This window comes from Taurulus bubalis (assembly GCF_910589615.1).
Source record: "Taurulus bubalis genome assembly, chromosome: 13".
Taxonomy (NCBI): domain Eukaryota; kingdom Metazoa; phylum Chordata; class Actinopteri; order Perciformes; family Cottidae; genus Taurulus; species Taurulus bubalis.
The window spans coordinates 18,149,529-18,176,713 of NC_136601.1; the positions used below are offsets into that span (position 1 = coordinate 18,149,529).

General features: G+C 43.2%; 1 protein-coding gene across 1 annotated transcript in view; it reads left to right on the plus strand.

The window, feature by feature from the left end:
• The window catches only part of ctnna1 (catenin (cadherin-associated protein), alpha 1), a 72,695-nt gene extending 58,028 nt beyond the window's left edge, over nucleotides 1-14,667 (plus strand). Inside the window, exons 16-18 of the mRNA XM_079228900.1 lie at nucleotides 1,019-1,124; nucleotides 11,763-11,897; nucleotides 12,809-14,667. Of these exons, the coding sequence (XP_079085026.1) occupies nucleotides 1,019-1,124; nucleotides 11,763-11,897; nucleotides 12,809-13,099 (532 nt within the window). The 3' untranslated portion in view covers nucleotides 13,100-14,667. The remainder of the gene's footprint in view (nucleotides 1-1,018; nucleotides 1,125-11,762; nucleotides 11,898-12,808) is intronic.
• The last annotated feature ends 12,518 nt before the right edge of the window (nucleotides 14,668-27,185 follow it).

Genomic DNA, 27,185 nt, shown 5'->3' on the forward strand with positions numbered 1-27,185 from the left:
GGGCAGAAAATGAATGCAAATGGCTGACGAGCTTTACAGTGGGTCGGGTCAGGGCTTAACTGACCTGTACTCGGGCGGGCCTCGTTTAGCCCTAGAATGGTCAACAACGGATGCTCAACATTCGGACGATGAGCAAAGTCTTCCATTTGAATTGTTCCCTCTTCGTCCCATACTTGGCTGAAGATAACTGTACAAGTGACGAGCTGGTGAGCATGTAGCTTTTTTGAGAGCAACCAACATTTCTCCGCCAAGAGACCAGTCGGATTTGCATCTTAGCCTTCTAATAAAACCCTTCAAAGCTGCTTGGATAAAAGGGGCCAAGCAGCACATTGCTTAGCTTCTGTGCCAGTCTGCTTCTCCAAACTGGGCATGTGCGGTCTGCCATCCACTGCAGGTAATGCACTGTGGATACAAGCTTGCTCATTTTTTTTTTTTTATTATTTATAATACAAGGTAGATTGAAGTGAGCATTTCTGTGATGATAGAAAGTATATGGCACTGTTAACCGCTTTGATACGATGGCTTCTTCAATCCTGACTATGATCGTGCTGCGTGTTTCTTTAAAGCAAGTCACCAACATATATTATCTATCATGTGCTAAGTAATAGGAAGAAGAGAAAAAATGTAACTCCTTAATTTTGTAAGTGGGTTGATGGTGCTCGAAAAGACTGGTAGTACAAGCGCCATGGTCCCAATCTTTAAGGGCAGCCCCGAGAGTGAAGGCTGCCCCTGCATTTAATGGGTTATAAAACATGCCCAGCTCTGACTGAACAATACGGCGCCAGACTGTTAGTGTTTTATGTGTGCTGAGTTATCTGCGTGCCAGCTTACACGTTTTCTGTTGCGTTTCCCTGAACTATTCCCAGAAGTCACACTTCTCTATCCATACTTGTCTCGATGAAAAAAAAAAAAAGAGAAACCTTCCAAAACAAACAGCCGCTCCATGAATGAGACGCTGCTCCTGCATATTAAATGAGATCAAGAAACAGTGACTAAACTTTCCACTTTTTCTCCCCAGGGGTAAAGGGCCTCTGAAGAATACATCTGATGTCATCAGTGCCGCCAAGAAAATTGCAGAGGCGGGATCACGAATGGACAAGCTGGGCCGCACCATCGCCGACAATGTAAGTCTTTTAATGAACCTCCATCCCAAAGGGGTTGATGTTGACGACACCTTTTGTGCCGGCAACCCCAGTAGATAATTAGAGTTGTGCCACATTGACGCTGTCGGGGCACGTCACGAAAAACTAGCGCAGCGACACACGGGGCAAATGAGGGGAAATCACGCGTTTGTTTGTGTAGCGCGAACGTTGACGCAACGCTAATGCCGTGTCTAATGCAAATGCGACGTTTCAGGCACTGGGAAACCACATGAGATGTAGTTACAAATTAATTTGTTTATTTAAACCCTGCTCCTATATCATATTTACTTTATTTTCCCGTTGTGTGATGACCTCACGATGTGCTCAAAGAATCGGACCAGTGCACGTAAGGGGTGCGTTATATCATTGTGATGATCACTAATTTACCTCAGAAGTCACTTTTACTCTCTCCTAAGTCATGAATGTTCTGCTTACGGCACACAAGTTGACACCATGTTTAGAGTTGGACGGTTCTTCATTTCTCTCGTTCTCTGCTGTGCAGCAGGAACTGGTCTCCTGCATGTTGTTGTGCTCGTGCAGAGTTCAGAAAAAAAAGCGTAGCCTCCGTACTGATTGCATCTTGACACATCTTCCTTTAGTTTTTAAATGTTACCCAAACAGTGCTGTGTGTAAGCCAGATTTAAAGACCAGGAAGCAAACTTTTCTCTCGGCATGTTCTGTCGTCTTAATACTTAGAAAGCTGGATTAAAGAAGAAGTTACAAATCAACACTCGGTACATGGAATTTTGTTTTTGCACACACGCCTTTTCTTTTAAGTCACTTCTTCTCATTTGCACACTTAGGCGCAAATCCAAGTAAAAGGCTTGCACAGCAGAGCGCTTCAGATGTTAACAACTGCTATGATTTGTGTTATTCATGAGACGCCCCTTACCAGTCTTTGCCAATTTCTTTCAGGATCAAACACTCCCTCCCTCTCTCTTTCTTCCATCTCCCACTCCCCAATTCCCAATTCCATCATCCCGCCACATCTATCCTTTACCCCAGAGACTATGGTCCTTGACATTGGGAAACACACATTCAATTATCCATGGCTTCATATTTCACTTAAATACTTGCACTGTACCACCTCAGGGAAACACTGTACATGATTTATCCGCCAACTTATTCATTTGCCATCTCTTAGGCAGGGGCTTATAGTCTGGTGTCTGCACCGTGGATACAGTTTGTTGTTAAATCACGGACGAGTTTTGTTGTGATGTTTGCAACAAGACATGGTCGTCGGATTGAGGTCTCATTCCGACTTTGGTTGCTCCTGTGGTTCAGATGTAGCAGCTGTGTGGGTTCCTTCCATTTCTATCCAAGCGCACACACACAGTCGCTCAAACGCACACGCTGGCTTTAGATGTTTGCTGTAAGATTTCAATTTCGATAACATTGGAGGTGTTGTCAGTCTCTCTCTTGCCCTGGTTTTGTTGACATCTTTGTTGATATGTTGGCAACACGTTGAACCAGCATTACGCCTCTTTGTTGAGTGACTGCGTCTCATGGCTGACTACGAAACATTGATTTTGATGCCATGCATTGGTCATTAACAAATCTCTTTGAATCTATTCAGCACAATAAACATTTGTGTCTCTAAATGGCCCAGGTTTGCCTACACAAGGCAGTGGTTAGTAATTCATTTCAGGATTATGTTATTATTAAAGTTTTACATCGTTTTTTTTCTCCCGTTTCTTCGTGTAATAAACGACAATATTCTGGGGCAGTTGTGAAGTATATTCCACATGTCGTGAGACTGGGGGGAAAAATATAAATCCCAGGCTTATAAACCATTTTTTTCCCCCATAAATTGTGCTCTTGTTCCAAGGGGATGTAAGACGTAGATTAATTCCCTCGTAGTCTAATATAATGAGCCGCTGGCCTCAAAGAGCCCTGCACGTCTGATATTTTATTTAAGGTGACCCCAGATCTGTGATATTAGAGGCCCATGTATATCACAAAGTAAAAATCATATCTTTTCTGACCTAATTGCATCGGCATCATCTGAATGGGGAATAAGCTGTTCTGGAAAGTGACTTTTTATTTTCATGCCTCACTGCCGCTTTTGAAGATGTGCATTCACTTTAATGAAAACAGTGTTATCCCCCAAAGAAAACAGATGGGCAACTGTGCAGGTGTGCGTGTGTGTGTCTCTCTGTGTGTGTGTGTGTGTGTGTATGCCGACACATGAACACCTCTGTGACGGGCCTGCCTCTCCACTAACACATGTGTACGTACAGATGTGTTAGATTAGTGTGGACCGCCTCATTCTCAACTATTTGTCAGTAACTCGTGTCTGTATCTGTTCCTCTGTGTATACAGTATATGTTTGTGTGTGTGTGTGTGTACACTGTTTGTTTGGGGGTCTTGGGGTTTGAAGCACTCAAAGTATGAATAAATGAAGAGCTTGGGCTGTTGGAACCGAAGTCTTTGCCAAGAGTGAGGACCCCTGCAGCCTCTGCACCCATCCAGCTGTCCCTCATAGCCTTTCCCTCTCAGCAGAGACCAAAACACTGGCGGTTCAGGCGACACTCACCCGTAACACATCAGCCGGGGCTCCCAGGGATGGACATGGGGTGGGCAGGAGAACGATGGAGAGATAGGAGAAGTGGAAAGGAATGGGGGTGGGAGTTTTGAGTGGAGTGAGGAACACCCCTCCTGAGAGATGAATCCATTAAGAGTGCTTCGCCTTTTAATTAGCAGTGTAATTGCCAGGTGGCAGTTTTTTAAAGTGTATTTATTTACGCAGGCAGTTTATATTTAGGGCCGCAGCTCTAACAAAGCAGGAGATGCCACAGGCGCACTTACGGCAAATGCATGGCGTGTTGGGATGGTCCAAATACTCTGGCAGCAGTAGTTGAGTGTGAATCACCACCAAGATGTACACATACTGACAGAGTCAGAGGAGCAAAGGCAATGCTGGGACTGCTCATTAGCCTCGCCATATTAATCACTTGTGCTCTGTGCCTCTGGCCTGGAGGGCCTATGAGGGTTTGCTTCTCACATAAAACACATCAGCAGATGGTCCCAGACTGATAGCACAGCATTGCACCACGCAGTTTCCCTTCGCAAGACGGCATCGTCTCGTGTGTTCTTACATTGTGTTCAACTGAGATGTTGTGGTGAACGTGGTCTAGTTTGACGTCTTCAGAAATACTGTCACATATGTGTAATAGAGCCTTGTTAAAGTTTAAAGAAATGAGTGTAGTGCAGAGATGAGCTGCAGGATTTAGGTCAGTGCCGTACAAAGGTCTGCACTGCAGTTTATTAAGAATTTATGACCCTCCTCTGCAGGGCACCTTATGAGAATTCCATCTGAGCAGGCTGGTAAACAAATAATGCTATGTAATTGAGATTTATAATGCAAATGTGTTTGCCACAATGTAGCCCATAAATTTCTGCTGCTTGCCTGCTCCCCACATAAACAGTTGCATGTACACATACAACAACATGCACATAAAATAAGGCTTACATATTTAGAGAATAGGCATGTACATATGCCATGTATATGCGTATGTGTTTGTTGTGCAAGCTTTATTCTCATGATGTATACTGACATAGATGGTGCACTTTTCCAATTTGCATTCAATCAGTGGAGATTTATGGTGATCCATGGGCTCTGTTGCTGGTCACAGTCTAATCCCGGCTCTGGCCCTAGACGCTCCACAGCAGACAGGGTTGTAAATTACCGACTGCAGTGGGGAAGCAAACTCACCCAGAGAGCTCACACATTCTCAGCTCAGCAGTTCAAGGGTCAGCCCTCAGCCAACTGCAGTTCAGCCCAACCAAGTGGAGCCCACCTTATTTGCTGCCTGAGAAAATGTATCAACTCCCAATTGATTGTTTTTAAAAAGCCATTTACCCACGATAATTCAATATTTCAACTCTTTATGTCCCGTTGATGGAGCCGCGTTTGGTAGCCAAAGAGCTCCCAGAGGTGGATACTCATTTGGGAAGAGCATAGAAAGAACAGCCAGACATCCATCAGATGGTTGCAGGACCATGATTTGGGGAGGATAAATAGTGTGTAGCTTTTAAATATTTCTTTTGAAAGCTTTGAGGCCTCACACTGGACATGAAAGCGCTGTAAAGCGCCAAGCAATACTGTCCGTCTGTCTGTCGAGACACTAACAAATATGTGGAATAAGTACGCAATATAAAATCACAAACGGCAGTGACACCAGGCTATTTTTTTTAAATGAATATAGTGGATGGATTTTGAAATCCATGTCTTCGGGGAATCGGGGGTAATTGAAACTCACGGAGAACAGTAGGGAGGGAGGGGAAGGTATTCAAAAGCGTGGAGTGCATAGTTTATCATTTATCAGTCTGAGATCATTTGTATCTGATATAATATATAATTTGTATCGCTTATAATAGATTATCAGTGTGTTTTCTTGCCATAGTTTTACATTACATTTAGTATAAACCCGGAACGACAAGAATCAAGAATATTTGCCTGCGGGATGCAGAGAAAATAGATGGCGGGACTATAGTTTAAGAGTGCGAGCCGTCTCCAGAACGTAGCGCTGTGGCGCGCACCGTGGGAACACCCACATTGGTTCAGACGGGACGCGGCCAGCCCCTCTGAAGGTTCCGGTGCTCTGCATCCCTTTTCCATCCAGTGTGAACCCGGCGCCAGTCTTTGACTCAACCGGCATTTGGAAATCTGAGTTGTTTTTTTTTTTTTTTAGCTGTCCGGTTTTCAAGTGAGCCAAAAGCAGTAAAGGGTCGGGCCAAATTACATTCTGAATGTCAAACATTAATTTGTAAATGTTTTAACATGCCTGTTCGTTCTTACCTATTCTGTTGCAGCCGTGTTCATTTCTAAGTTTGGCTGACGAGTACTACAGTGAAATGCCTGACTGACAGGTGCAGCATGAGCATTAAAAATTGACGAGAGCCATTTAATTGGTCCCTGTGGTTACCTCTAAAGTCTGTCTTTTTGGCTCGCCCCCAGCCAGATTTTCTCCTGTCATACCCAGACTCTGTCTGCCTCACTGTCACATTAACATTCCCAAGTGCCAGTGTGATTGAATTTGCCCCACACAAATGTAGAGCATCTTTTTAGCGGATGCAGTGAGGAGAGGAGATCTGGCCATCATCAACCTGTCGGTAATGGATCTTGATTGATATCGGTCGACCATGGCAGATTTATATTTAGCCATCAACGGTAACATAATCAGCACCAGACTTGACTGAATCTAATGTACAGCACATTAGTGTAAAGCCTATTAACAAGGCTGTGCACAGAAAATACCTGCGCCCTCGACTGCATCCGAGGTCTTCTGTCTAGGGAATCTGTCTGTGCATGGTTTTATCCAGCAGTTAAACTCAGCAGGATTTTTCAGAAATATTCAGTTCTACCTTTCAGTCCTTTTTCATCATTGTATCCTCTGAAACCGCTTTCACGTTTTAAACTCTGTGTAATATCTTAGAATACTGCTATGATGTTGTGTTCATCTTGAAGTGTCTCCGGACTACAGCTCTGACTCGATCATTTCCTATCCCTGCCTTGCCACATCTTCCACTCCAGTTGCCTGAAGCAAAAGGAATGAGCTTTCCAGTGCTTTGTTTCCTGTATCTCCTTCAACTTTTCCATGGGTTTCAGTCACACTATTTTCCCCTGTGGCAGCACACTGTAACACCGTAGCGTATATATCTCTGCAACCCTGCAAACCCCCATGGCAGTTTTAAGGTGTAATGGCAGATAAAAGTTCCCTGTGGCTTCTTGTCCTGAAGGTCCTTCCTCAGCTTAGGCACAGTTAATTATCCATAACCCTCCATCGCACAAAAATGTTTAAGATTTCTCTCCCCCTGCTAGATGTTTTGTATGTCAGAGCAGTAGACCCACATGGTGAAATGATATGAGCTGATTTATAGATTTATGGAATAGTATCTGTATACTTTTGGAAATAAAAACACATTATTTATCTCTGTTCGGCCGTACTGTTTCTGGCTCTCCGCTAACGAGGCCGAAGTCTATAAAACAAAGCTACCGGTAAAGTCCCTCCCACGAGAACACCGCTCAAAAACTCTCAAAACCACCTCACTGGGAGATGAGGAAAGTGGAAATATCAATTTTCTCTTTTTTTCATTTGTTCATTTCATGACAGGAAGTGACTGAAAAACAACACGCATCAGTAAATACCTCTATATTCCCCGCTTCGTGGCATCCTCCAACAGGTTGCTGGCCGTGGCAGCGTTAGAATGCTGCCTTGTCAGTAAATATTGGAAATTGGCATTTCCTGTGGGTGATGCGTCCTGAAAGGTCAGTGCTGGGCAGCTGCAGCACAGGGGCTCCGCCTCCATCTCTATATAATGGAATTCAGCGGAGCTGCATGGCATTTCCAATGATGGGACCTGACCTTCCTGATCATCATTTATATCATGGACGTTACCCAACACACAGCACAGTGACATCCTTTTGTTCAACGTCCTGCTCTTTCATTGTTATTGCCTCATTTCCTTTTCTTATTTTTTAGGTGTTTCTTTTTTTGCTTCGGTTTACTCAGTTGTCTGAACCCTCTCTCAAGCAGTGACTTAAATGCAATGGCGTGCTGAAACAAAGTCAGAGCTACCTACACACACTTTGAAGGCAAAGCCCTCATGACTATGGAACGTAGGCGGTACAATTGGAATTCAAATAATGATCTGGTACCCTTTTGACCCAACTTTTTATTTTTCCAAGAAGGCACTGAAAGGCAAGGACAACTCCACATGAGCCACTGACATTTCTACCTCTGCTGCTGGCTCCTTTTGAAAGATGGTGACTCACCTTTTCTATTAGTTTCCCTTGAAAAGAAACCCAGAGTCTTGTGATGAAATCTCTAGTGCCCCTCTGCCTGCTTTGCCATCTCTCCATAATAGCTGACCAAGCAAGGTTAACTGTCCCAGTCCATAACTGACCACACAGCATGTGGGAGAAGCAGGAGGCTATATCATCAGGCTTGAGGAACATTTTACAGCAGCACTCGGAGGAGATGAGAGAAAAGAAAAAGGATTCCGATGATGGGGTCTCGTGGTTGAAGTCACTATTAGAGCAGAGCATCACTCAGTGGGAACAAGAGCGACGATTAGCGGCGCAACGGATCATAAAGCTCGGACCGGACCACAGATCGGATCAGCACAAAAGAACAATGGGAGCAAATATAATGATGAATGAATATATATGATGATCCATATTGGCGGATACAGATCCCTTTTTGTTTTGATTACTACAAGTCTGTGGACGTTTTTTATTTATTTCCACCGTCCCAAAAATAATTTGAAGTCTGTTTGAACCATCAAACATTCTAAATGTTATACTTTTACTTTTTTTTGTCTTCAGAAAAACACCAATTAAAATGATAAGCAAATCAAATTGCATTTTTATAGATTAAAACTAATCGTGTCATTAGTAGTTTTAATGATGTATTTTAAGCTCCTCAGAGGTTTCGTAAACATCTCATAGTTCATCACTAATATCTATCTATATTAATGTGAAAACATCTTCAAACAACTGGATTCATTCAAGTTTCTCACCAACACTCCATTTTTCGAGATTACATTTGAACACATCATGAAAACGTTATAATTTACCTTCGCCCAATTCTCATTTCCACTGAACAGAGCCTGAACGCATCATAATGTAACCGAACTGATTACCGATCTGTACGGATCAGTAGTCCGTTACACCACTAACGATCCTTTTGTTCTTTTTTCACACCAAAGCGAATTATGTTTTGTGAAATGGAAATTAATTGTTTATATAGTGAGGCCAGACGTGATTTTCCAACACAAGTGCTTGGTTTATACTGTTTGCGCAACCTGTAGTAACACGTACGCTTAACAAATGCGTCTCCTTCGGGTGTCCATTTGTTATGTGCGCTATCATTATTAATCTAGATACCGTTGAGTGTATAGAATGCTCCTAGTTTTTGGAAACCTTGTCACAAACGCAGCGCAGGCAGTCAGGGAGGCACCTGAGCTCCTGTAACGGTGATCAGCTGGTGAATACCACCCGAGCTAATCACGCGCACTGCTTCTATTTGCATTAACTGAAAATGAACCCAAAACAATCCAAGGTGTTCTTGTCTCTTCTCTGTACAACTCCTGTATTCACATGTCACACTCAGAGCAGCCTTGCAGAGTTTCCTGAGTGCTGAGTGAAGCCAGCAGCTGAGCTGAGTACGAGCACAAATGATGCTTTCACAGTGCCCTGCTCTCAGCCGTCTGAATACTTCCCCAAGCCCTCATTAGCATGGCTGCTGCATTCAGCCTCATCCCAGGTCTTTGCTATTGCATGTGTGTGACTGTGCGCACACACAAACACACACTGTTACTTACTTAAAGCCCCCTCCCATCTCCAGTTGAATCCTCCCGTCTACATCCCGTTTCCCCAGTTGGATTTCTCCCCTTATTTACTCCTGCATACCGTTACCCCTCTGGCTCCCTCTTCATCTTTTCTCCAACTACTTTTATTTTCTGTGGTTCTTTCCTTTTTATTCTTTTTTTTGTTTAACCTTCCTTCCTCTCCCATTTTCTCTAGTCTCTCAGCCATGTATGATGTTCATCATCCCCTCCAGCTCGCTTCCCCCTCATCTCCTCTTGCATACCTTTCTTTAATAGAATGTCAACTCTTGCATTTCCCTCCTCTCAGCCCATCTTTCTATTAATCGGGAGAGGATGGTAGCGACGGAGGGGACGCGGTCCATTTTATTGATGTCGTTCGATGACCGCTCTCGCTATAGAGCGAGATAAGGAACGAGCTGATCGTAACGGGTTAAGTTGCATTGGCTTCGGCGACCTCATGTATGAAGATGGGGTGGGTTTCTTTGAAGAACGGCGCTTGTGTTTTTTCCGTGTCCTTATTGTACGATAGCACCCGTCCCTCTGATGGATGATGTGTATGAAGGGGCACAGCTGGCCGGGGCGGTGTGTAAATGCATGCATGCGTGGCTGTATGTCTGCGAGAGAGTGCGCTATATTCAGCGGAGCGCTCGACACTCCCACCAGGGGCACTACGCGCCCGGCAGGATTAGAGGCATCAATTCCTAGTCTGTTTGAAGTGTTGGACAAATCTTTATCAAGGATGTTTTTCCTCATCAGCCCTTTTGCACGTCGAAAGGGAAATGTGGATTAGGTGCACTTAAATAGTGGCAATGGCCATTATTCAGAGACTTCCGTTCTGTCATTTGCTCACTTGCAGCCAGACGCAAAATGGCTCTTCAGTTGGTCCAGACGCATGCAAACACTCGTGCACACTCGTCAGCCCTGACCTCCCCAACTCCTTCCTGCAGAGAATCCATCAATTAAAAGATTGGCTGCCATTACCTCCCTTTCACTTTTTCCCTGCACTCATAATTAACAGCTGCCAAAGGACTCCGCCTTCAGACTGCCAAGCACCTGCAAACACTGGTGTCCGCCAGTATTTTCTCCTGGCTTACACACACACACTCAGTCACACAGTCGCACACACACGCGGTCACCCCCGGTTCCTTTCACAGGTAAAGTTAGCTTAGATAATCAGAGGGTAATCCCACACTGTCACAGTCGGTCCCACCACGTCCCGATCATCGCTGACATCCCGCCTGTGTGTCGGGTCACTCTGCTGAGATCGGCCATCCGACGCGAGGCCTCAGAGCTCCGTCGGGGTGTTTACATCTCTCGCTTGACGAGCAGCTAACGAGAACTGTGGCCTAATTACTTTGCTGGCATGGGGCTTGTTTAGCAAACTAGGAAAGAGATTGGAAGTGGTGTTTGAAGGTGGACCCCAGTCTAATTATGATGAGATGAAATGATTCAAAAAGATTGCCAAACGCTAAATGGCAGGCATTTGTGAAGCTCTTCGCATACTTCTTCTCTCAAGTGGGTTTTATGATAATTTATTGGTTTTCTTGCAGTTGATGGATTTCTTTTATACCTCCAACGTATTTTGTTTCGTGTCCCCAGCTGACTCGACAATCTTGTAATGCCTTGTTGTGAACGAGAATAGACGCTTTTTCAACTTTGTATTGATTCCACTGCCACATTTTAAGCTTCCTCTAATCCACTGCGTGTTTCCTCTGAGAATTAATTGTATTTATTGAAGCCTGTTGGAGTGCCCCTCCAAACCCTGAGCAGTTTATTCGCACCCTCACACCTTAAGTCTGGCCAGACCGACCTGCAGTTTGTTAAATTTTAAACACATTTCTTATCTCTGGACGGGAAGTGTTTGTGTTGCTAAAAGGACTTCACACCAGATGATTACCAACACCTAAAAGTTTTTGATTGACAGCAGTGTTTACCTCCTAATAGAATTTGCATTCTGTGTGACTTGATCGTGCTTAACCCTGTGAAAATGAGTTATCAATCTACAAGGTTTGTGGGCGTAAGTTTGTCATGTTGGCTCTGTGCACGGCCCTAATGTGGGTGTCTACCTTACCTGTCACACTGCTACTAACTCATCTTGATAAAGTGTGAGATCATGGCGTCTGCAGGATCACATAAATATTCAGATTGAGTAGCACCAGCAAGTTACAAAAATTGATTCATGATGCAGCCTGCGAGCAGGTAGTGTTATACCCACAAACCTGTTTGTGCTTATATACGAACTGATGTGCACATTAGTAAACGTGTTTTGTCTCTCCCTCCCCGCAGTGCCCCGACTCCACCTGTAAGCAGGACCTGCTCGCCTACCTGCAGCGCATTGCCTTGTATTGCCACCAGCTCAACATCTGCAGCAAAGTCAAGGCCGAGGTGCAGAACTTGGGAGGAGAGCTTGTTGTCTCTGGGGTAAGTTCAACATCCTTTTAACCGCGTCTGCAGTCTGCCTTGTGCCAAAGGCCCCATGGCAGCTAAGTAGTGAAGTTGAAATGGGATATTTAATAAAACTGTTTTCGGGAATTGCAGCGGGCGGTCAGGGTTGGTTGCAGGAACGCAGCTTCAAAGTGCAGGTTTAAAAGCATTCAAGGCGTAAACGTGTAAAGTGAGGTCTTTTCTCTGGAGCCTTAAGGATACACACAATGTATTTGGGTGAGAAACAATAGACATAAACCGATTTTTATATTTGTTCCCAATTAACTCTGTAGCTAGAAAGATAATGAAATCAATAGACTGCATCGGCTAGTTTCTAAAGTTGTATTATCTGCCCACATGAATACAAAATATAGGCGGTTTGTTGTGATTGGTTAATGATTCATTCTTTGCCCTGTAATCAGCGGCTTATATTTAATATTAAACAAAACAGATAACAGAAATAATAGCTTCCTCTGTGCTGGAACGGACTAATGTGGGACAAATGTTTCCTAACCTTTTTTTTACTTAAGATAAGACTGTACAATGCCAGTGTTTACAGAACGTTTAAGCATTAATTATACACTTATTTACCATTCAATGTAATTAAAATAGGCCTTCTCTGTGTGCAAGAAATAATGAATTCCTCCCTCTTCTCTGTGTGCTGAAACGAGCTGATGCCTCCCACACTTCAGTCAAGTGCGACCAGCGTCTCTGAGGCTATTAAATTGTGGAGCGTAAATTAGTTTGACCTTTTTCCGTATTCTCAAATTTCCTCACTTCTGTTTGTATGCCAGACAAAAAGGTTGTCAATTCTTCCGTATATGTAAATGGAACACAACAGGCTTTGCTTTCACCCCCTCACAAAGCTGACCGTGCCTCTGGTGTCCTCCCCTTTCTCTCTGACTCAGCTGGACAGCGCCATGTCCCTCATTCAGGCCGCCAAGAACCTGATGAACACCGTGGTGTCCACTGTCAAGGCGTCCTACGTCGCATCCACAAAGTACCAGAAGAGCAAAAACATGGAGGCCCTGAATATGCCGGCTATCTCCTGGAGGATGAAAGCTCCCGAGAAGAAGCCGTTGGTGAAGAGGGAGAAGCAGGACGACGGCCAAACCAACAAGGTCAAGAGGTCATCCCAGAAGAAGCACATCAACCCCGTGCAGGCTCTGAGCGAGTTCAAGGCCATGGATAGCATCTAGAGTACCCTGTTCTTGATTTACAGAGAACACAAAAGATTGACCAATGAGTTTATATATAGATGAAGCTTGTCATTCTACTAAAAGAAAGCGGTTTTATCGTAATTGTTCCACCTTTGCATAGACGACTTGTCTGTATGACCTATTATAATATTCCTACACTGCCTCGTTTCTATTCCATACATTCAGATGTGCTCTCCTCTAAAGCATTTAACTGTCTATTCTCTGGAAAATGCAGTTAGAGGGAAATCAACTGGACAAGTGCATTTTTTATTATATATTTCCCATGTTTTTCTTTCATGTTTATGGGAGGAAGGGGAGCAGATTGCATAGGTATTATAATAACTAATTCCAAGAGGCTTTTGATTATTCTGTATTCTAACCAGTTTTATAGTAATACTGTGGGGTCGCTGGTGTTTTCCACTACAATGTTTGATTATGGCAAAATACCTTCAATACCGCGAATATCAACTATGCAAAATCTGTCTGCCTTATCTTGACTTGAGCAATAACTGTCGTTCATTTGGATGTGCTGGGCTAACTGGTAAGATTTAATTATGTTTTGGTTCTTTAAGGATCCAAAGTCAATATATTTCCGTGTGTGCCTGCTTTTTTCTAACTTTATACATACTTTTTTGTTATGCCACTATTAGCCGTTCAAAAAGGTTTTAACTGACCTAAACACTATGTTCAGTGCTGAATGACTAATGATTTGTACCGTACCGATTCATTATAATTTGAGCTGTTAAATTTCTGCTTATTTTTTCCCATGTCCACATAATGCAGCAAATCAAGGTGACAGTTTTTCCTGCATAACCGGGACATGCGCACACCGATCCACCCATTTCAGTCAAACTTTGTAAATAAGCCCCGACTCCTGAGTCTGGGAGAACCCAGTGGGCTCCACCACGAGCAGACCCCGCGTCTCTGCTCTCCAAAGCCGGCAAGCTTCATTAACTGTCAATGAGACCAAACACCTCCGCAATCTCAGAACGTGTCCAAATTGAGGAATCAATATGTTTATCTCTCCGCAACTTCAGAGGTAGGCGAGGAAAGTAGATGTCTCTGACTTAAAACTCTGCTTATCGTTTTTTTTTTTTTTTATTCCTCGTCCTTAAGCTTGAACACTAATCAAAGCGTTATGTCGGGCACAAACTTTATAGAAAACTAGTAATGAGTTGCCAGGAGTTGGAGCTTTAAAATGAAACAGGAGACGGCTTCTTTGTTGTTTTGTTTAACTTTAGGTAACAACTGTGGGATGTTTGTTCAGTCATACATAGTACCCTGCTGCATTGTGGGGCATCGGTCTACAGCGAGGCTCTGACACCCTGCAGCTCTGTTCTCGGGGCTGAATCTCTGAACTATAGCTGGAGGGGCCGGTATGATGTTTCTGTACTGTAGAACAAAGTGTTTCAGCAGTTTGTCTCTTGCTGTATTTGAGTTTTGATTTTAATCTCGAGTGATATCAAACTACTTTGCTGTGGATTTGTTTTGTTATTGAGAGCTGACTTATTAGTGCACACGTTTCTTATATTCATGTGCCCGCTTTATATCTTAATAAACATTTAAAAATGAAACCACTGTTCTCTTCTTTCTTACCTGCAGACTGAAGTCATGTTTTTTCTCTTCTCTCCCATGATGCTTTACTTCCCTTAAAGGCTTAGTTTTACTGTTCTACCAGTTGTAGTAACAAGGAAAGTGTGAGCCATAAATGATTTTAGCCCTCTCACAACATTCTGCAGTGCATAATTAAGGCGTTATATTATGTATACATATCTCCCGTACAGTCTGCATTACTGACTTGAGGGCTATATGCAGTGTGCTCTTGTAACTTCTGAAATTGGATTGTTCTACTGTTGTGGCTTATTTTCTCTTAAAAAGAAAAGTGCAGCTCTTAACATCAAACACATTCCTCCGTCTTCTGGTGGCGCCTCTAACAAACAATAGCCTGTGAAGAAAATGCAGCGGGAGAAGCAAGTGTGCACAACGTGAAGATAAATGTGTCTGAAGTGAGAACGTATTTGGAATGAATTGTCTCTGCTTCCTAAAGTGCTGAAGTAATTGCGTGTCGGAGTCGGTCTGACTCATCACTTGAGGAGACGGGAGAAGACAAATCCACGTTTTCATATTCCTACACAAGGAAGTACAGTTTCAGTATCACTTTGTTTGGTTTTTAGTTTTTTTTTTGTGATTATTCTTCATTGAGTTACCCTTTACCCTTCTACATCCACTTACGATTTGTCATACTAAGTGAACATCCAACAGAAAATGGATGTGAAATAGATGGAGGGCATTACACAGAGAGAGAGAAATTTCCAGACTCCTGGCTGACGACTTTGGCAATCAAGCGCTTCAGTTACAGATTGTTTTATCACATTGGATGTAAATACATTGGCACCAATAAAAAGGCTACCTTTTTCAAAGCCAGAGCCACTGACCCAGTTTATGTCGCTCCTGTCGGACCGTGTGAGATGGGTGCTGCTGATGTGATGGTTGTTGGCACCTTGTTCCACATGGTTTGGGATTGCGCATTGATAAAGTTCTTCTGGAAAGATGTTCCAATCCCTGGGTAATATTACAGGTCACATCCCTTGTGACCCAGTGTTGTGTTTAAACTACAGATAAGGTATTTTATCTCCAACGAAAGAGAAACGACATGAAACAAAATGATAAATTGCAAGGATGCACGAGGACCCAAAACGCACCATTGATCTATATTTAAGCAATAAGGTACGAGAGGCAGTACTGTATTGTCAATAATGTACTGTACAAGGGTGTTGTTAGGCCCGATGTGTCAAACCCTTGAACGGTACATTATTGTAGATGCAGTACTGCCTAGAGTACCTTATTGCTTTTATAATACGGTTGCCTGCGACATTATAAATAGTAAGCTGCCTTTCAGCACAAAATAGTTGTAGCCACCAAACGTTGTGTATCGCATTTCAGTAGCCTAGAGAAAATAGTCCCTGTATGTGTGGCTGTTGCTATGCAACATACAAACAGCATTGGGAACATCACGTTTGTTAGCCTCGCACCCTAGCTAGATCTCACACCATCTCATTCATTCGCATTGCTGTGGGATGAATGGCTGAGTGGCATTCATCCTCCACCCTGAAAGCAGGGCGGAGGATGAATGCCACTCAGCCACCGATGTAAAGAAGCGCCATCGGTCATCACGATTTTGTGACTAGCTATCAAACCCTTTTCATTCCTCATCTTAGTTTCCAGCTAATGAGTCTGCTCAGTCAGAGCGTTATCTGCTCCCCTCGCCCACATTATTCACCGCTGCCATTCTCATCAAAAGTCGTTCCCCCCCAAAATATAAAAGTTTACACAAAACACGTTTGCTAACTGTCAAGCTTGAAATGACAACTAACGCTCGCGCAAAATCTACCTGTTATTTTGAGTGCGCACTGATATGGAACGCTCAGGTAAATGTAAACAGGCGTACAGGACATTATGGCTCAATACAGTAAACCCCGTGACTCACTCTCAACCAATCGGAATGCTTGATTTCATCTACCTGTATTATAATTCCATATAACTGTTGTGGATTAAGAACAACTGTTGTATAATGACATGGATTAGGACATTGTACCATTAAATGTGACAATTTGTTAAAATAGTAAGAAATGGACGATAAAAAACATTGAAACTAACATGTTACTCTTTCTTCATTTAACAAGCCCCCAATGGCCGCCATGAAAAGGGTCAATTCATGAGAGGGAAGTCGCAAAAATCGAGTTAGCTATCAAATTGATATAAAAATGTACTTGTATATGTTTGTTTTTATTTTCCGTGACCCCTAAGGTTTCAAAACCAGCACGGACTTGTGATTTAGTGAAAAAACTTTCAGCAAGTTGAGCTTTCCACAGAAGGACCGGTTCGTCCTGCTGCCCTGAGAGAGGAACATTACCTGCGGTGTTCAGCAGACTGGAGGGATGCGAAGCTGATCCTGAGATTGCTCTACACCTACGCTCGCTGCCCCTCAGCACTTTCAATGGTAGTGAAACTTGAGTTATTTTCTACCACTGGTAATATTGTGCTTCTTTTTTTTTCTTTTTCTTTGCACATTGCACACACACAAGCTGCTGTCTGCTTTTTTTATGTGTTGTGTTTCTCATTTGATGTCCAATGGCTTGATGGCATTGAGGTCTCATTAAGGTTTGGTGTCTTGGAGCTTCTGCTTTTCATCTTTTTTTTGCGTCTTCAAGAATTGTCTTAAGTGTAGCTTCAACTAAAAGTTTGAACACTGGACTTTTTGGGTTGTTATGTTGCTACTTTTTCCCATGTCGAGGTTCTGAACACGACTTGCACAGCCTCACAAAGTTAAAACTCACTCCAGAAATGTCATTGACACCAAGCCCTGACGTCTTGCTCTCAACTTTGTACTTTACACGATGAATCATCGCACGCGGAGGAGAAACTATATGCCTGGGAACACCGAGTCAGCATTGGCCATACTTGTCTCGATGGTATTCATGGTTATACCCTAAATTCATTAGGCCCTGAGTTCCATAATGACCCCATTCCCATAGACCCATACTCATTATGATGAATAGAACTTTAAAATATAAACCGTTCACTTTATCTCCGTGTAAAGTAGGCCCTCGCTGGCTATTACGAGGAGCCACGTCAGGAGTAAATCTGCCCCCTACAATGTTAATATCCAGGCTGGCTTCATTTAGTCTGCCTGTTGGAAAGAAGCCGGGAAGTCTGAAACTGTGAAGGCCGCACGTCAGTGAACGGTGACGGTAAATCTCCCATGTCTTTCAGTGACTCCTGTGTGTTGGTGTGGCCTTTTGGCTGGGGTTGCAGTGCGTGAAGAAAATGAAACGAACAACAACAACAACAACAAAACAAGTAACCTTCTGTGTCAACAGTTGTGATTACTTTCACTCAACCATGCAGGTAGACCCTGTACAAACTTCATAGGACAATGGAAACTGCAGGGACTTATAATTGTACACAATGTCCAGACAACAGTGTTGTAAAGCAACGGTTCCCAGGAACGTGATTGATTCCTGTCACGCTCCAGAACGCTCTTTCTTCTTCTTCCGCCCCATCAGTGCCTGTTTTATTCATTAAGAAAAAGTGTTCAACCCTGAGAGGTCACAGGGGGAATGTTTAAATATGACTTCACACTTAATTGCAATAACGTTGGACTTTTCTTCAATACCGTTTGCATACCCTTAACACTTAGCAGTGTTGCCCTCGTTTCATGGAGTCCCTCAAGGGCCTTAGGTCAATTTGAAGCTGCCCTCCGAAAATGTAGCATTCTTCTGCAATTATTTTTTCCCTGGAGCTGTCCGAGGTTCCTGTCTCTTAACCTACTGTAGGTTATTTCACATGTGAACTTGTTCGTATAGGACGGCCTTCAATCCCAGACCAATGTAGCTCTGTTGTTTCTATTTACCGCAGGCTGATAGTGAACCTTGCTTTGCTTAAATGGGAGCTGTCCACTCTACTGTGGTGCTGATTCAGTCTGAAGTCAGAGTTGAATACAAAATGACAGCTACATCTGATATGATCAGTGAGGTCAGCCCAATCAATTAATTACCATACATACAACCAGTCATCAACTATTTTGCTAATCGATTAGTTGTATAAATGTATTTTGTTTTGAAGCAGGAAATGACAGATTGACCATTTCTGACAAACTATTTGTTTTTTTATTTATTTTATTTGTAAAAGTAGTGCCAGCAAACAGCAAATCATGTACACCAAAATAACAAAAATTATATTATTTTTTGCATTAGTGATATTTAAATAATGCCGTTACTGTATAACCAGACCTGAAGGGGCCGTCATCTCCAGTAAAGACCGCATCACACCAACTCCGTAATATTGACCATTTGAGTTGAAACCAAAATTTTAAGAGAGAGAACGGATCAACAACAAACCAGTGACTTGCTTCTGCAACTCTGTAAAGTTTCATAAAACTACAAACACTTTGTCTGATTTCTGCATAACGTTTTCATTCCTTCATGTCACATCTTCAAATATGAAGCTAACCTTTATCTGAGCCGGCCTGGCAAGTCCTTTTAAAAGTATGTGATTTTTTTGTAAGGCATTCACTTAAGTTTCTGATAAAAAGGATTCCTTTTCAGGGTTGCTTCAGAATGGTTTATGCTTTGCTTCTCCAACCACAGCTATTCATGCCATTGTAGGCAAGACTTCCAGTCATGTTAGCAAAATGGTACTCCCTACAAAACAAAACTGGCAATAAAGATGTGTCTGGGTTTATAGTTTCTCAACCTGATTTAGCGTGCCGTTGCTCTCACCTCACCTCACGTTGAAGCCAGAACCCACCACAGTGGTCCCCAGGCGAACACATCTCTGTAAATATGGCTGGCCCCCAGAGACTATAGCTGAGTGTTGACGGATAATAATAGAACAGGTTCTCCTCTGCTGTGAGACAGGAGACCTACATCTTCCAAGGCCTTTTTTCGAGTGAAACAATACAATGTGGCTGTACGAGACATTTGTATGCAGATATGATGAAAAGGTGACAGCCTCGCACAACCCCCACACACCACCCGCACGGCTAGTTTCCTCTCATCTGTCGTCGCATGACACGTTTGAAAGAAGTTTTATCAATCACAGTGGTCAAGTGTGACAGTTTAATCGATAGACTACGTTTTCCCAGAGATCCCATTATTTAAGAAATTAGAGGACCCAGGCAAAGTGGAGGGCGATCAGGTTCTTAAAGAAAGGGAGGGTGGGTTTGAAGCTGTCGAGCTCTGCTTTACACAAACACAGCGACTTCAGTATTAGTAGCCCTGAACATAGCGATAAAGAATTGGCAATAAACACAGGCTGTTGGACTGGCAACTCTGTCAGCTTAGACTTGGCTCTGTCGGAGGATAAATGTTAAATATGACTGGTTGAAAGGACCAGTGAACCACACCACACAGATGCCAGAGTGCAATCATGCCAGATAAGGCAGTCCTTACTAGAATGTCAATCGCTTACGCAGGATCCAAGAGTCCACTGAGCGAGTTCAGCAGGACGCTCAGGGAGGCTGCGTCTCCGCTGCTCTCCGCGAGCCTACAAGCACATCAGAGCGGCTCTTTTATTCGTCGTGCTGAGCTGCTTTGTAGCAGAATCGCTTCACAGGTGAAGGTTTTAGAAGTAAACCTCAAATCAGACGAGTCTGTTTAGTCTGACGAGTGACTTAACAGTCAGAGCACAGACAATGAAATGTCTCCTCTCTAGTCAACAAACACTCGAGGCAACTGGGAGGAGTAGAAACTGAGACGTAAATGGGTTGTAGTTAATCCAATTTGAAGGTCTTCTGTCAGTTCCCCTGACCATATGAGTCTAACCTTTCCAGTGTGTCATTAATAATGACATATTCAGATAAAAAAACAAAACAATGGCCAGGAGCTGTCTGGAGGAAACAGGTTTCCAGAAGTCCCCTAAAGCCACAGCTTAAGGCGGAGAGCTGGGAATTTTAGAGAACATTAATTACCTGAGGGCCGGCAGCAGAAATGGTAACTGTTTTTTTTTTACTGAAATGTTTATTGGCCTGCCTGTGTCTGGTTTATAGTGGCACAGTAACCCACTTATCATGTTTAATGGAAGTGTTGTCCTTTTGGGGGATTTGGTTTTGCTTTTCTTCGTGGAAGTGTAATTGGTGATGTGGCATGAGGCTTTCAATCGGCTCAGCGTTCATCTCATAGAGTTTAGAACTCCTCCCTCGTTGGACTTTTATGGTGACTGCTGAGTCTTACGGCCACTCTTTTTTTTATAGGCGCGTGTCTGCCAATGGCATGTTAGCTAAAGACGAGAAAGAGCCCGACTATTCAGCCTGTCAGCAATGGTTATGGTGGTAAACCAGTCACTGAGTGCTCCAGCCATGATGATTACATTTAAAGTTAGACTTTTCTTGGTGCATTATAAAATGTATATTTGTGATAAGTAATAGAGTGAAACATTGATTTCAGGTTGAAAAAGAAAAATAATTAAATTACTGATGGAAATGCCTCATCCCCCCCCCCCCTCAAAGACCTCTCACACACATGGGAACATCATTTCATATCTTTCATTTCATTGCATGGCTTCTGAGACTAGTTACATAAAAATATATATCCTAAAATCACCTCTTTCTAATGTGAGTGCAGGCCTAGGGTACTTATCCCTGAGTCTGAAAACATTGTAGAGTTGGATGGTTTGTAATCCAGTGAAACGGTGCCAGTAAAAAAAAGAGCACTATCTTTTCATTTAAAGTCACTTTTTATAATCAGCTCCCAAGGAATAAAAAAAAAAGTCAGTAAAACGTAATAGGATCAGCAGCGGCACAGACAGGTAATTTTGTTAAGAACTCCTTTCACAATGCAAGCTCGGAGAAAAAGGCCTAATACTGTAATCCGTGCAGTGAAGGCTGCTGTCATGGTATCGCAAATAAATGGCCGTGGTGAACATGTGCGTGCGTGTGTGTGTGTGTGTGTCAGTGGTGGCCTAAACAGAATCACAAAGTTATAGCTATTTTATAGTTTAATTGTTTTTCACAAATACACTAAGTGTATAATAATTATTTTTCCCTATCAGCTTATTTTCTCATTGCACAGCTCCTGTCTTCCTCTGTTGCTCTGCCTTCAGCCAGCAGCACTGAGTTTTTCATCCAATCAGATTTTTTTTTTCCTATGGAGGCAAAGCAGTTTAAGCAGGCCTTTGCAGATTAAAGTACACATGGAGTGGACGTTGTCGTTGATTGTCATGGTCTTCAACAAATCAGATCTCTAGTTTGACAAGCTGGGTGTATTCTGTGACGTGCAGCGCCTGCGAAATAGCGTGGATGTGTGATTGGTCAGTGGCCCAGCGTGACCATTAACATGCACTGTGATTGGTCAGTGTGTCAACAGGGCGGAGCTCAGTGGGAGCTGGAATGGTTCTGGCTGAAGCGGGAGAAGTTGTGACATGTTTAGTGTTCACCGGTCCATGGCCACCTGTTGCTGGAACTGAAGCGCACCGATAAACTGTACAACCACGTCGCTGAACCTTTTGTTAACAAGGAGAGGCTTGTTGTTCTGAGTTTATACTCATGGTGGAATTGCACTAATTGTAAGTCGCTTTGGATAAAAGCGTCAGCTAAATGAAATGTAATCTAATGTAATGAGAGGCGGATGGACTTTGTCTTTAAGTGAACAGCATCTGGTAAGCTGCTTTTTGTGTTTCTTCATCTGCGTTGGCGTTGTGTTGATGTGTCTATGGTGCTGTTTTTATCATGGATTGTTTTGTCATGTTATAACTAAGTGTGGTTCTTGTTAATGCAGGGATATCCCCGGTGGGCCAACAAGGTTGGGCTGGTCAGGTGGGTCAGTCAGGAGTGGCGGAGTGGGTGTCTGCTGTCCACACATGGTGGTCTGTATAAACGCGCCGCGTATTGAGTGTCTGACAGTAACTCCCGGGACACTTCCCCCCGCCCTGATGTGGCACTGAAGGCCTAGGTCGAAAATGCACGGCCCGTCACTGGCGTGTGTGTGTGTGTGTGTGTGTGTGTGCTGCCCGGGACGATTTGTGTGATGTAATTAGATGTAAAATGCTTTTTAGCGGGCTCTTTAATTGACTTTTGGTGAGAGTGATTTGCGGCCATCAGGTTTTCCCTCGTGGCTCGGTGTTGTCTTCACTCAAGGCTAGTGGATTATTTGCAAACACCTAAATCCAGTTTCTTGAGCTGGCCTTGTTCGATCAGCACTCTCTTGTGTGAAGGTAAATTCTATAACCTGGAGGGGTAACCGCTTCAGACGTGTATTCCTTAGGTGTTCAAATCCCCTCAATGACAGTCTCCTTTGTGCTTTCCTTGAAATACATCCTGGCAGCTATTTACACACATTTAATATTCAGTTGAACACCTTTTGCATAAAGTAATCCAGTGGTGTCACACAGCATCGCTGACTACCAATCATCTCATATGTATTCCGGGTACCCAGCACTGTATTTTAATGGCTGACATCTCAGGGCTGCGATTCAAGTGTGATTTATATCTCTTCAAGTCATCAGTTACAATCAGATCGCCAGATCTGACTCTGTGCTTTCCAGACCAGCACAGCTAACCCGGCGGCAACATAAGAACAGCTGCGTCACGTTCCCGAATCTTTTTTTCCCCCGGAAAGTTTAGAATCAAAGGGGCTGGGAAGGGGTGGAGAAGGTTAGATAGACGGAGTAAAAGAGGGGTGACGGGGCTCCGCATTGGTACGCAAGCCTGAGTCTCATCCTTAAACCAATTTCCTTCCTCAATACTCTGGGGAGTGGTCTGATTTGCACCGTTTCCTTTCTCCGAGTGAGTGTTTATTCTGCTTTTACAATTAGATCTGGCTCCCAGCTGCGGCATTAATCAAATACCCAGACATATTCCCTCTGCTTTTGAAGAAGGAGGGAATGTGTCCTAAATGTCTTTCGCTGTGCTAACAAGCTGTGAAGCAGCATCGTTATTTGTTCAGTAAGCGTCTCACACACACTGTACACAGATTTCGACCGGTCAAGAGGAGTGGAGACTATTTAGATATATGGTGATGGGAAACTCTATTGATTATATTCATATTTATCTTTGTTTAGTATTTGGCTTTGGGTTTCAGACTGTACAGAAAAGCTTAAAAATAGTGTATAGACATTGTTCAAACCCACATAATGAAAAAAAAATAATTGTCGAGTTTTGAGTCATGCTTTGTGTTTCTGGACCTTGGGAAGTAAAAAGGAAAGAATACTTTGAGGTGTGGGTTGTTTTCGAGAGCTTAACACTACATAATGGAGTAATTTAACAGAGAAACCATGGACCTCATCGTTCATGGTTGCAGTTTTGTGTGGGTGTGTGTGCATTTCTCTCTCTTCATAGCTTTGTGTGAATAGAAATCCACTACAATCACTTAATGTTCTCCACTTCCGCACTCTACATAAGGGCTTTAAATGCTTTAATCGAAGACCTTCTCATTTTTATTGGTGTTCTTTATAGATGAGGTTAGCGATGATTTTCAAATGCACTCAGTGATTTGTGGCTAATTAGGGCGAGAGTCAGACCACAAAAATGGATGTTTGTTTGAGGGCAGTGAGTTGGCCGGCGGTGAGGGGCCACAATACACAGAGGGAGCCGGGCTGCGGTCCTTTCCTTGACCCCATGACGTTGTTCCATCAAGGTCAAGGAAAGATGTGAAATAGAAAAAGAGAACCGTGGTGTTCAGAGGATCCGACTACGTAATCATGTCTCACTTTACAATCAACACGGCCTCCAGTAAAAACTGACAATTCAATGAATATCAATATTTAATTGGTGCAATGATGTAAATTCATCGGTTCAGTTATATTTAACATTTCAACAGTTTAATAATCTATTACAGGCCTTGTTTGTTTCTCTGTTTTTTACTGATGCTTCTTGTTCTTGAGAATTACTTCATTGACAGTTTGCTATATTTACTGTTCATTTTATTTTTGCATTTTTTTTTTTTTAGTTATTTGTTACGTGTTTGAAGTAAATCAAATATAAAATGAAACAAAATGTATAATTGTTAAACCTATGTAAGATAAGCATCACCTTTGTTTTCATGGACATGGAACGGTGCGTCACTTTAAATGCAAGGAATTGTGGCGCGGCATTAACTTCTTTCCTTACAGGAAACATTGGAAGGTCCAGTGTATCCTAAGATAAAGGAGCTAAGAAAAGGAGCATTGAAGCATCTTTCCTCAGCATTTAGAGAATCCGCTCTTATCATGGCGGCCACTTAGAGACTTCTGGGTCATTTCCCTCAGTTAAGAACCTTCCGAAGCAAAAAGGACTTTTCGGCCGCGGCCCAGATCTCCTTTTCGACTCCAATGTAGCAGTGCAGAGAGCACAGAGTAGTGCAGTTATTACTAGACAAGAGGGGTGAGCAGTATTGTGGCAAGACTCGGAAGGAGATGATCTACCAATCGAACGGTTGCCTGTGTCACCATGGTTACGTGTGGCAGTTGTGACACTCAGCCAGGAACATGCAAGACAACCAATTTATTAGTCCGGAATTGTTTCTGATGGAGCCAAAATTAGGAGTGATAGAGTGTGATAGCGAAGGTATAAATCACAAATTGGTCCGCTGCTTTCCCTATGATGCCGTGTACTGCTGGTGTCACAAGCTAATTATCATAAGCGAGACCTGCAACAACAACAACAACACAACAGATCCAGCAGCCGAGCACGCAGTTTATTATTCCCTCATTAATTCCTCCTCAGTTCTCAACTTTATCTGCTGTAAAACCTGTCCCTCCACACTGCATTTGTTTATTCTGTATTTTTCCCCTCCAAGAGGGCTTTCTCTGCCAACTATATACGGCAGGCAGCTATTTTGCTGTGTTGGCCTAAATTCTCTGCATCCAAATGGAAGTGGCTAATGCAGCCCTCAGGTGGGGAGTCAACACTTTGTGTATTTCAATATTTAATGAGCTAAACGCCAGTGCTTGCCAAAGAGTCCTCAAGAAACTCTGTGAAGTAAATTAGTTCTGGTGGACAGGCGATATGAGAAGATGATGATGTTCGTCAACCGCAAATTGGATTATGTCAAGAACACAAATTGGACAAATCCTTTCTATCTGTGTGTCACCTGGAAACTTTATTACATCAACGTTGATGGTAAAACTGCAAAGCTCAGGCTCAGGTCAACATTGTTCAGCACAATTCTTTATGGTTTAGCATTTACAGGAGTTTGGCCAAGGTAAAGTTAATACAACTATTCAGCCTTAGGCACATTGAAATAATGAGTTGAGCCGAGGTTAAGGAGCTGAAGATTAAGGCGTTTCATATCTCGAACTATACAACACCCTTTTCCTCTGCATTTTCTCCCCGCGTCAACCAACAGCACTCACCCTCTCGTGTTGAGAAAAGTGTCTCACAATTTGTCCTTTTCTCGACAACATCTTCGGACGACCAGACTGGCGCGTTAAGAATGAACGAATTCCAAGAAGGGCAAGTTTCACCTTCAGAAAGAAAAAAGAAACAATTCACTCTCAAGACGCCGGCGCTGCGGCTGCTCGGCATCTCTTTGTGTGTCATGGCTGAATTCATCATAAAGACCAGCGCTATTCTCAGTCTGCTGTCAGCTCCCATATTACTGCCGTCATGTTATGCGCATGGGCCTGCAGTGACTCCACAGTGAGCCCCGAAACGCCACTGAACCGAGCTCTCCGAATAACTCAGCCTTTCCGTTGTAATGAGCTGCTGTGCGGGCTGACGTAATTAAAAGTGATGTTAAATAATTTCTCTGTGGCGATGGCGCCGTGAACTCTGCTCGGCCTCACAGGCCGACCTGGTACTCGTCTCCACGCCTGATTTCAGTCATCATGCACACTTGAAAAGCTGTATTCATCAGAAAGGGAGTATTTATCTTGCCTAAGAAAACCACCTGTAACATTCAATTTGAATTAGTAAATTCACCACCATCACCATCACCACCATCATCTCTAGTAACTCTCGACAGTGAATCAGAGTGATTGTCCGTCTGTGTTTCCGATGAAGTGGGATACAGAACAACAGAAAAATGAGGCTCTGCTTTGGAAGAGTGCCTCAGGAGTGTCTGCTTTCCTGCCTTGATTGCTCCGTGTTCCTTGAAGGCGGAATATGGACGACGGCTTAAGATGAAAGTAGAGGGAGGGAGCACTATTACATTTTTCTTAGGGTTGAGTGAACTTGTCATGCCATCACTCTCTCTCTCTCTCTCTGTCTCTCTGTCTCTCTCTCTCTCTCTCACACACACACACACACACACACACACACACACACACACACAATCGGTCCAATCCTGTTTTTCGTGGAGATTGATTCCGTCGCACAAAATAGGCTCGGCATGAAGTCATATATTACAACATGATTCAGCCTCATTAGAACTACTTCTCACCGCTCCGTGGATGATTCATGGCGTCACTTTAAAAGCAACCAATGGGATTTTTTTAAAAGCATGTTTAGACGGACATGATGATATCAAGTCTGTCGGCCATGCAAGAGGATCTGTAAATGTAATGTGCTTTTCCTACTAGCAACTTAAACCTGGGCGGAAATATGGATTGTTTTTTTTTTTAGCCATCGACTGATGTTGTAATTGTTATTATTATTTAAGAGAGAAAAGAG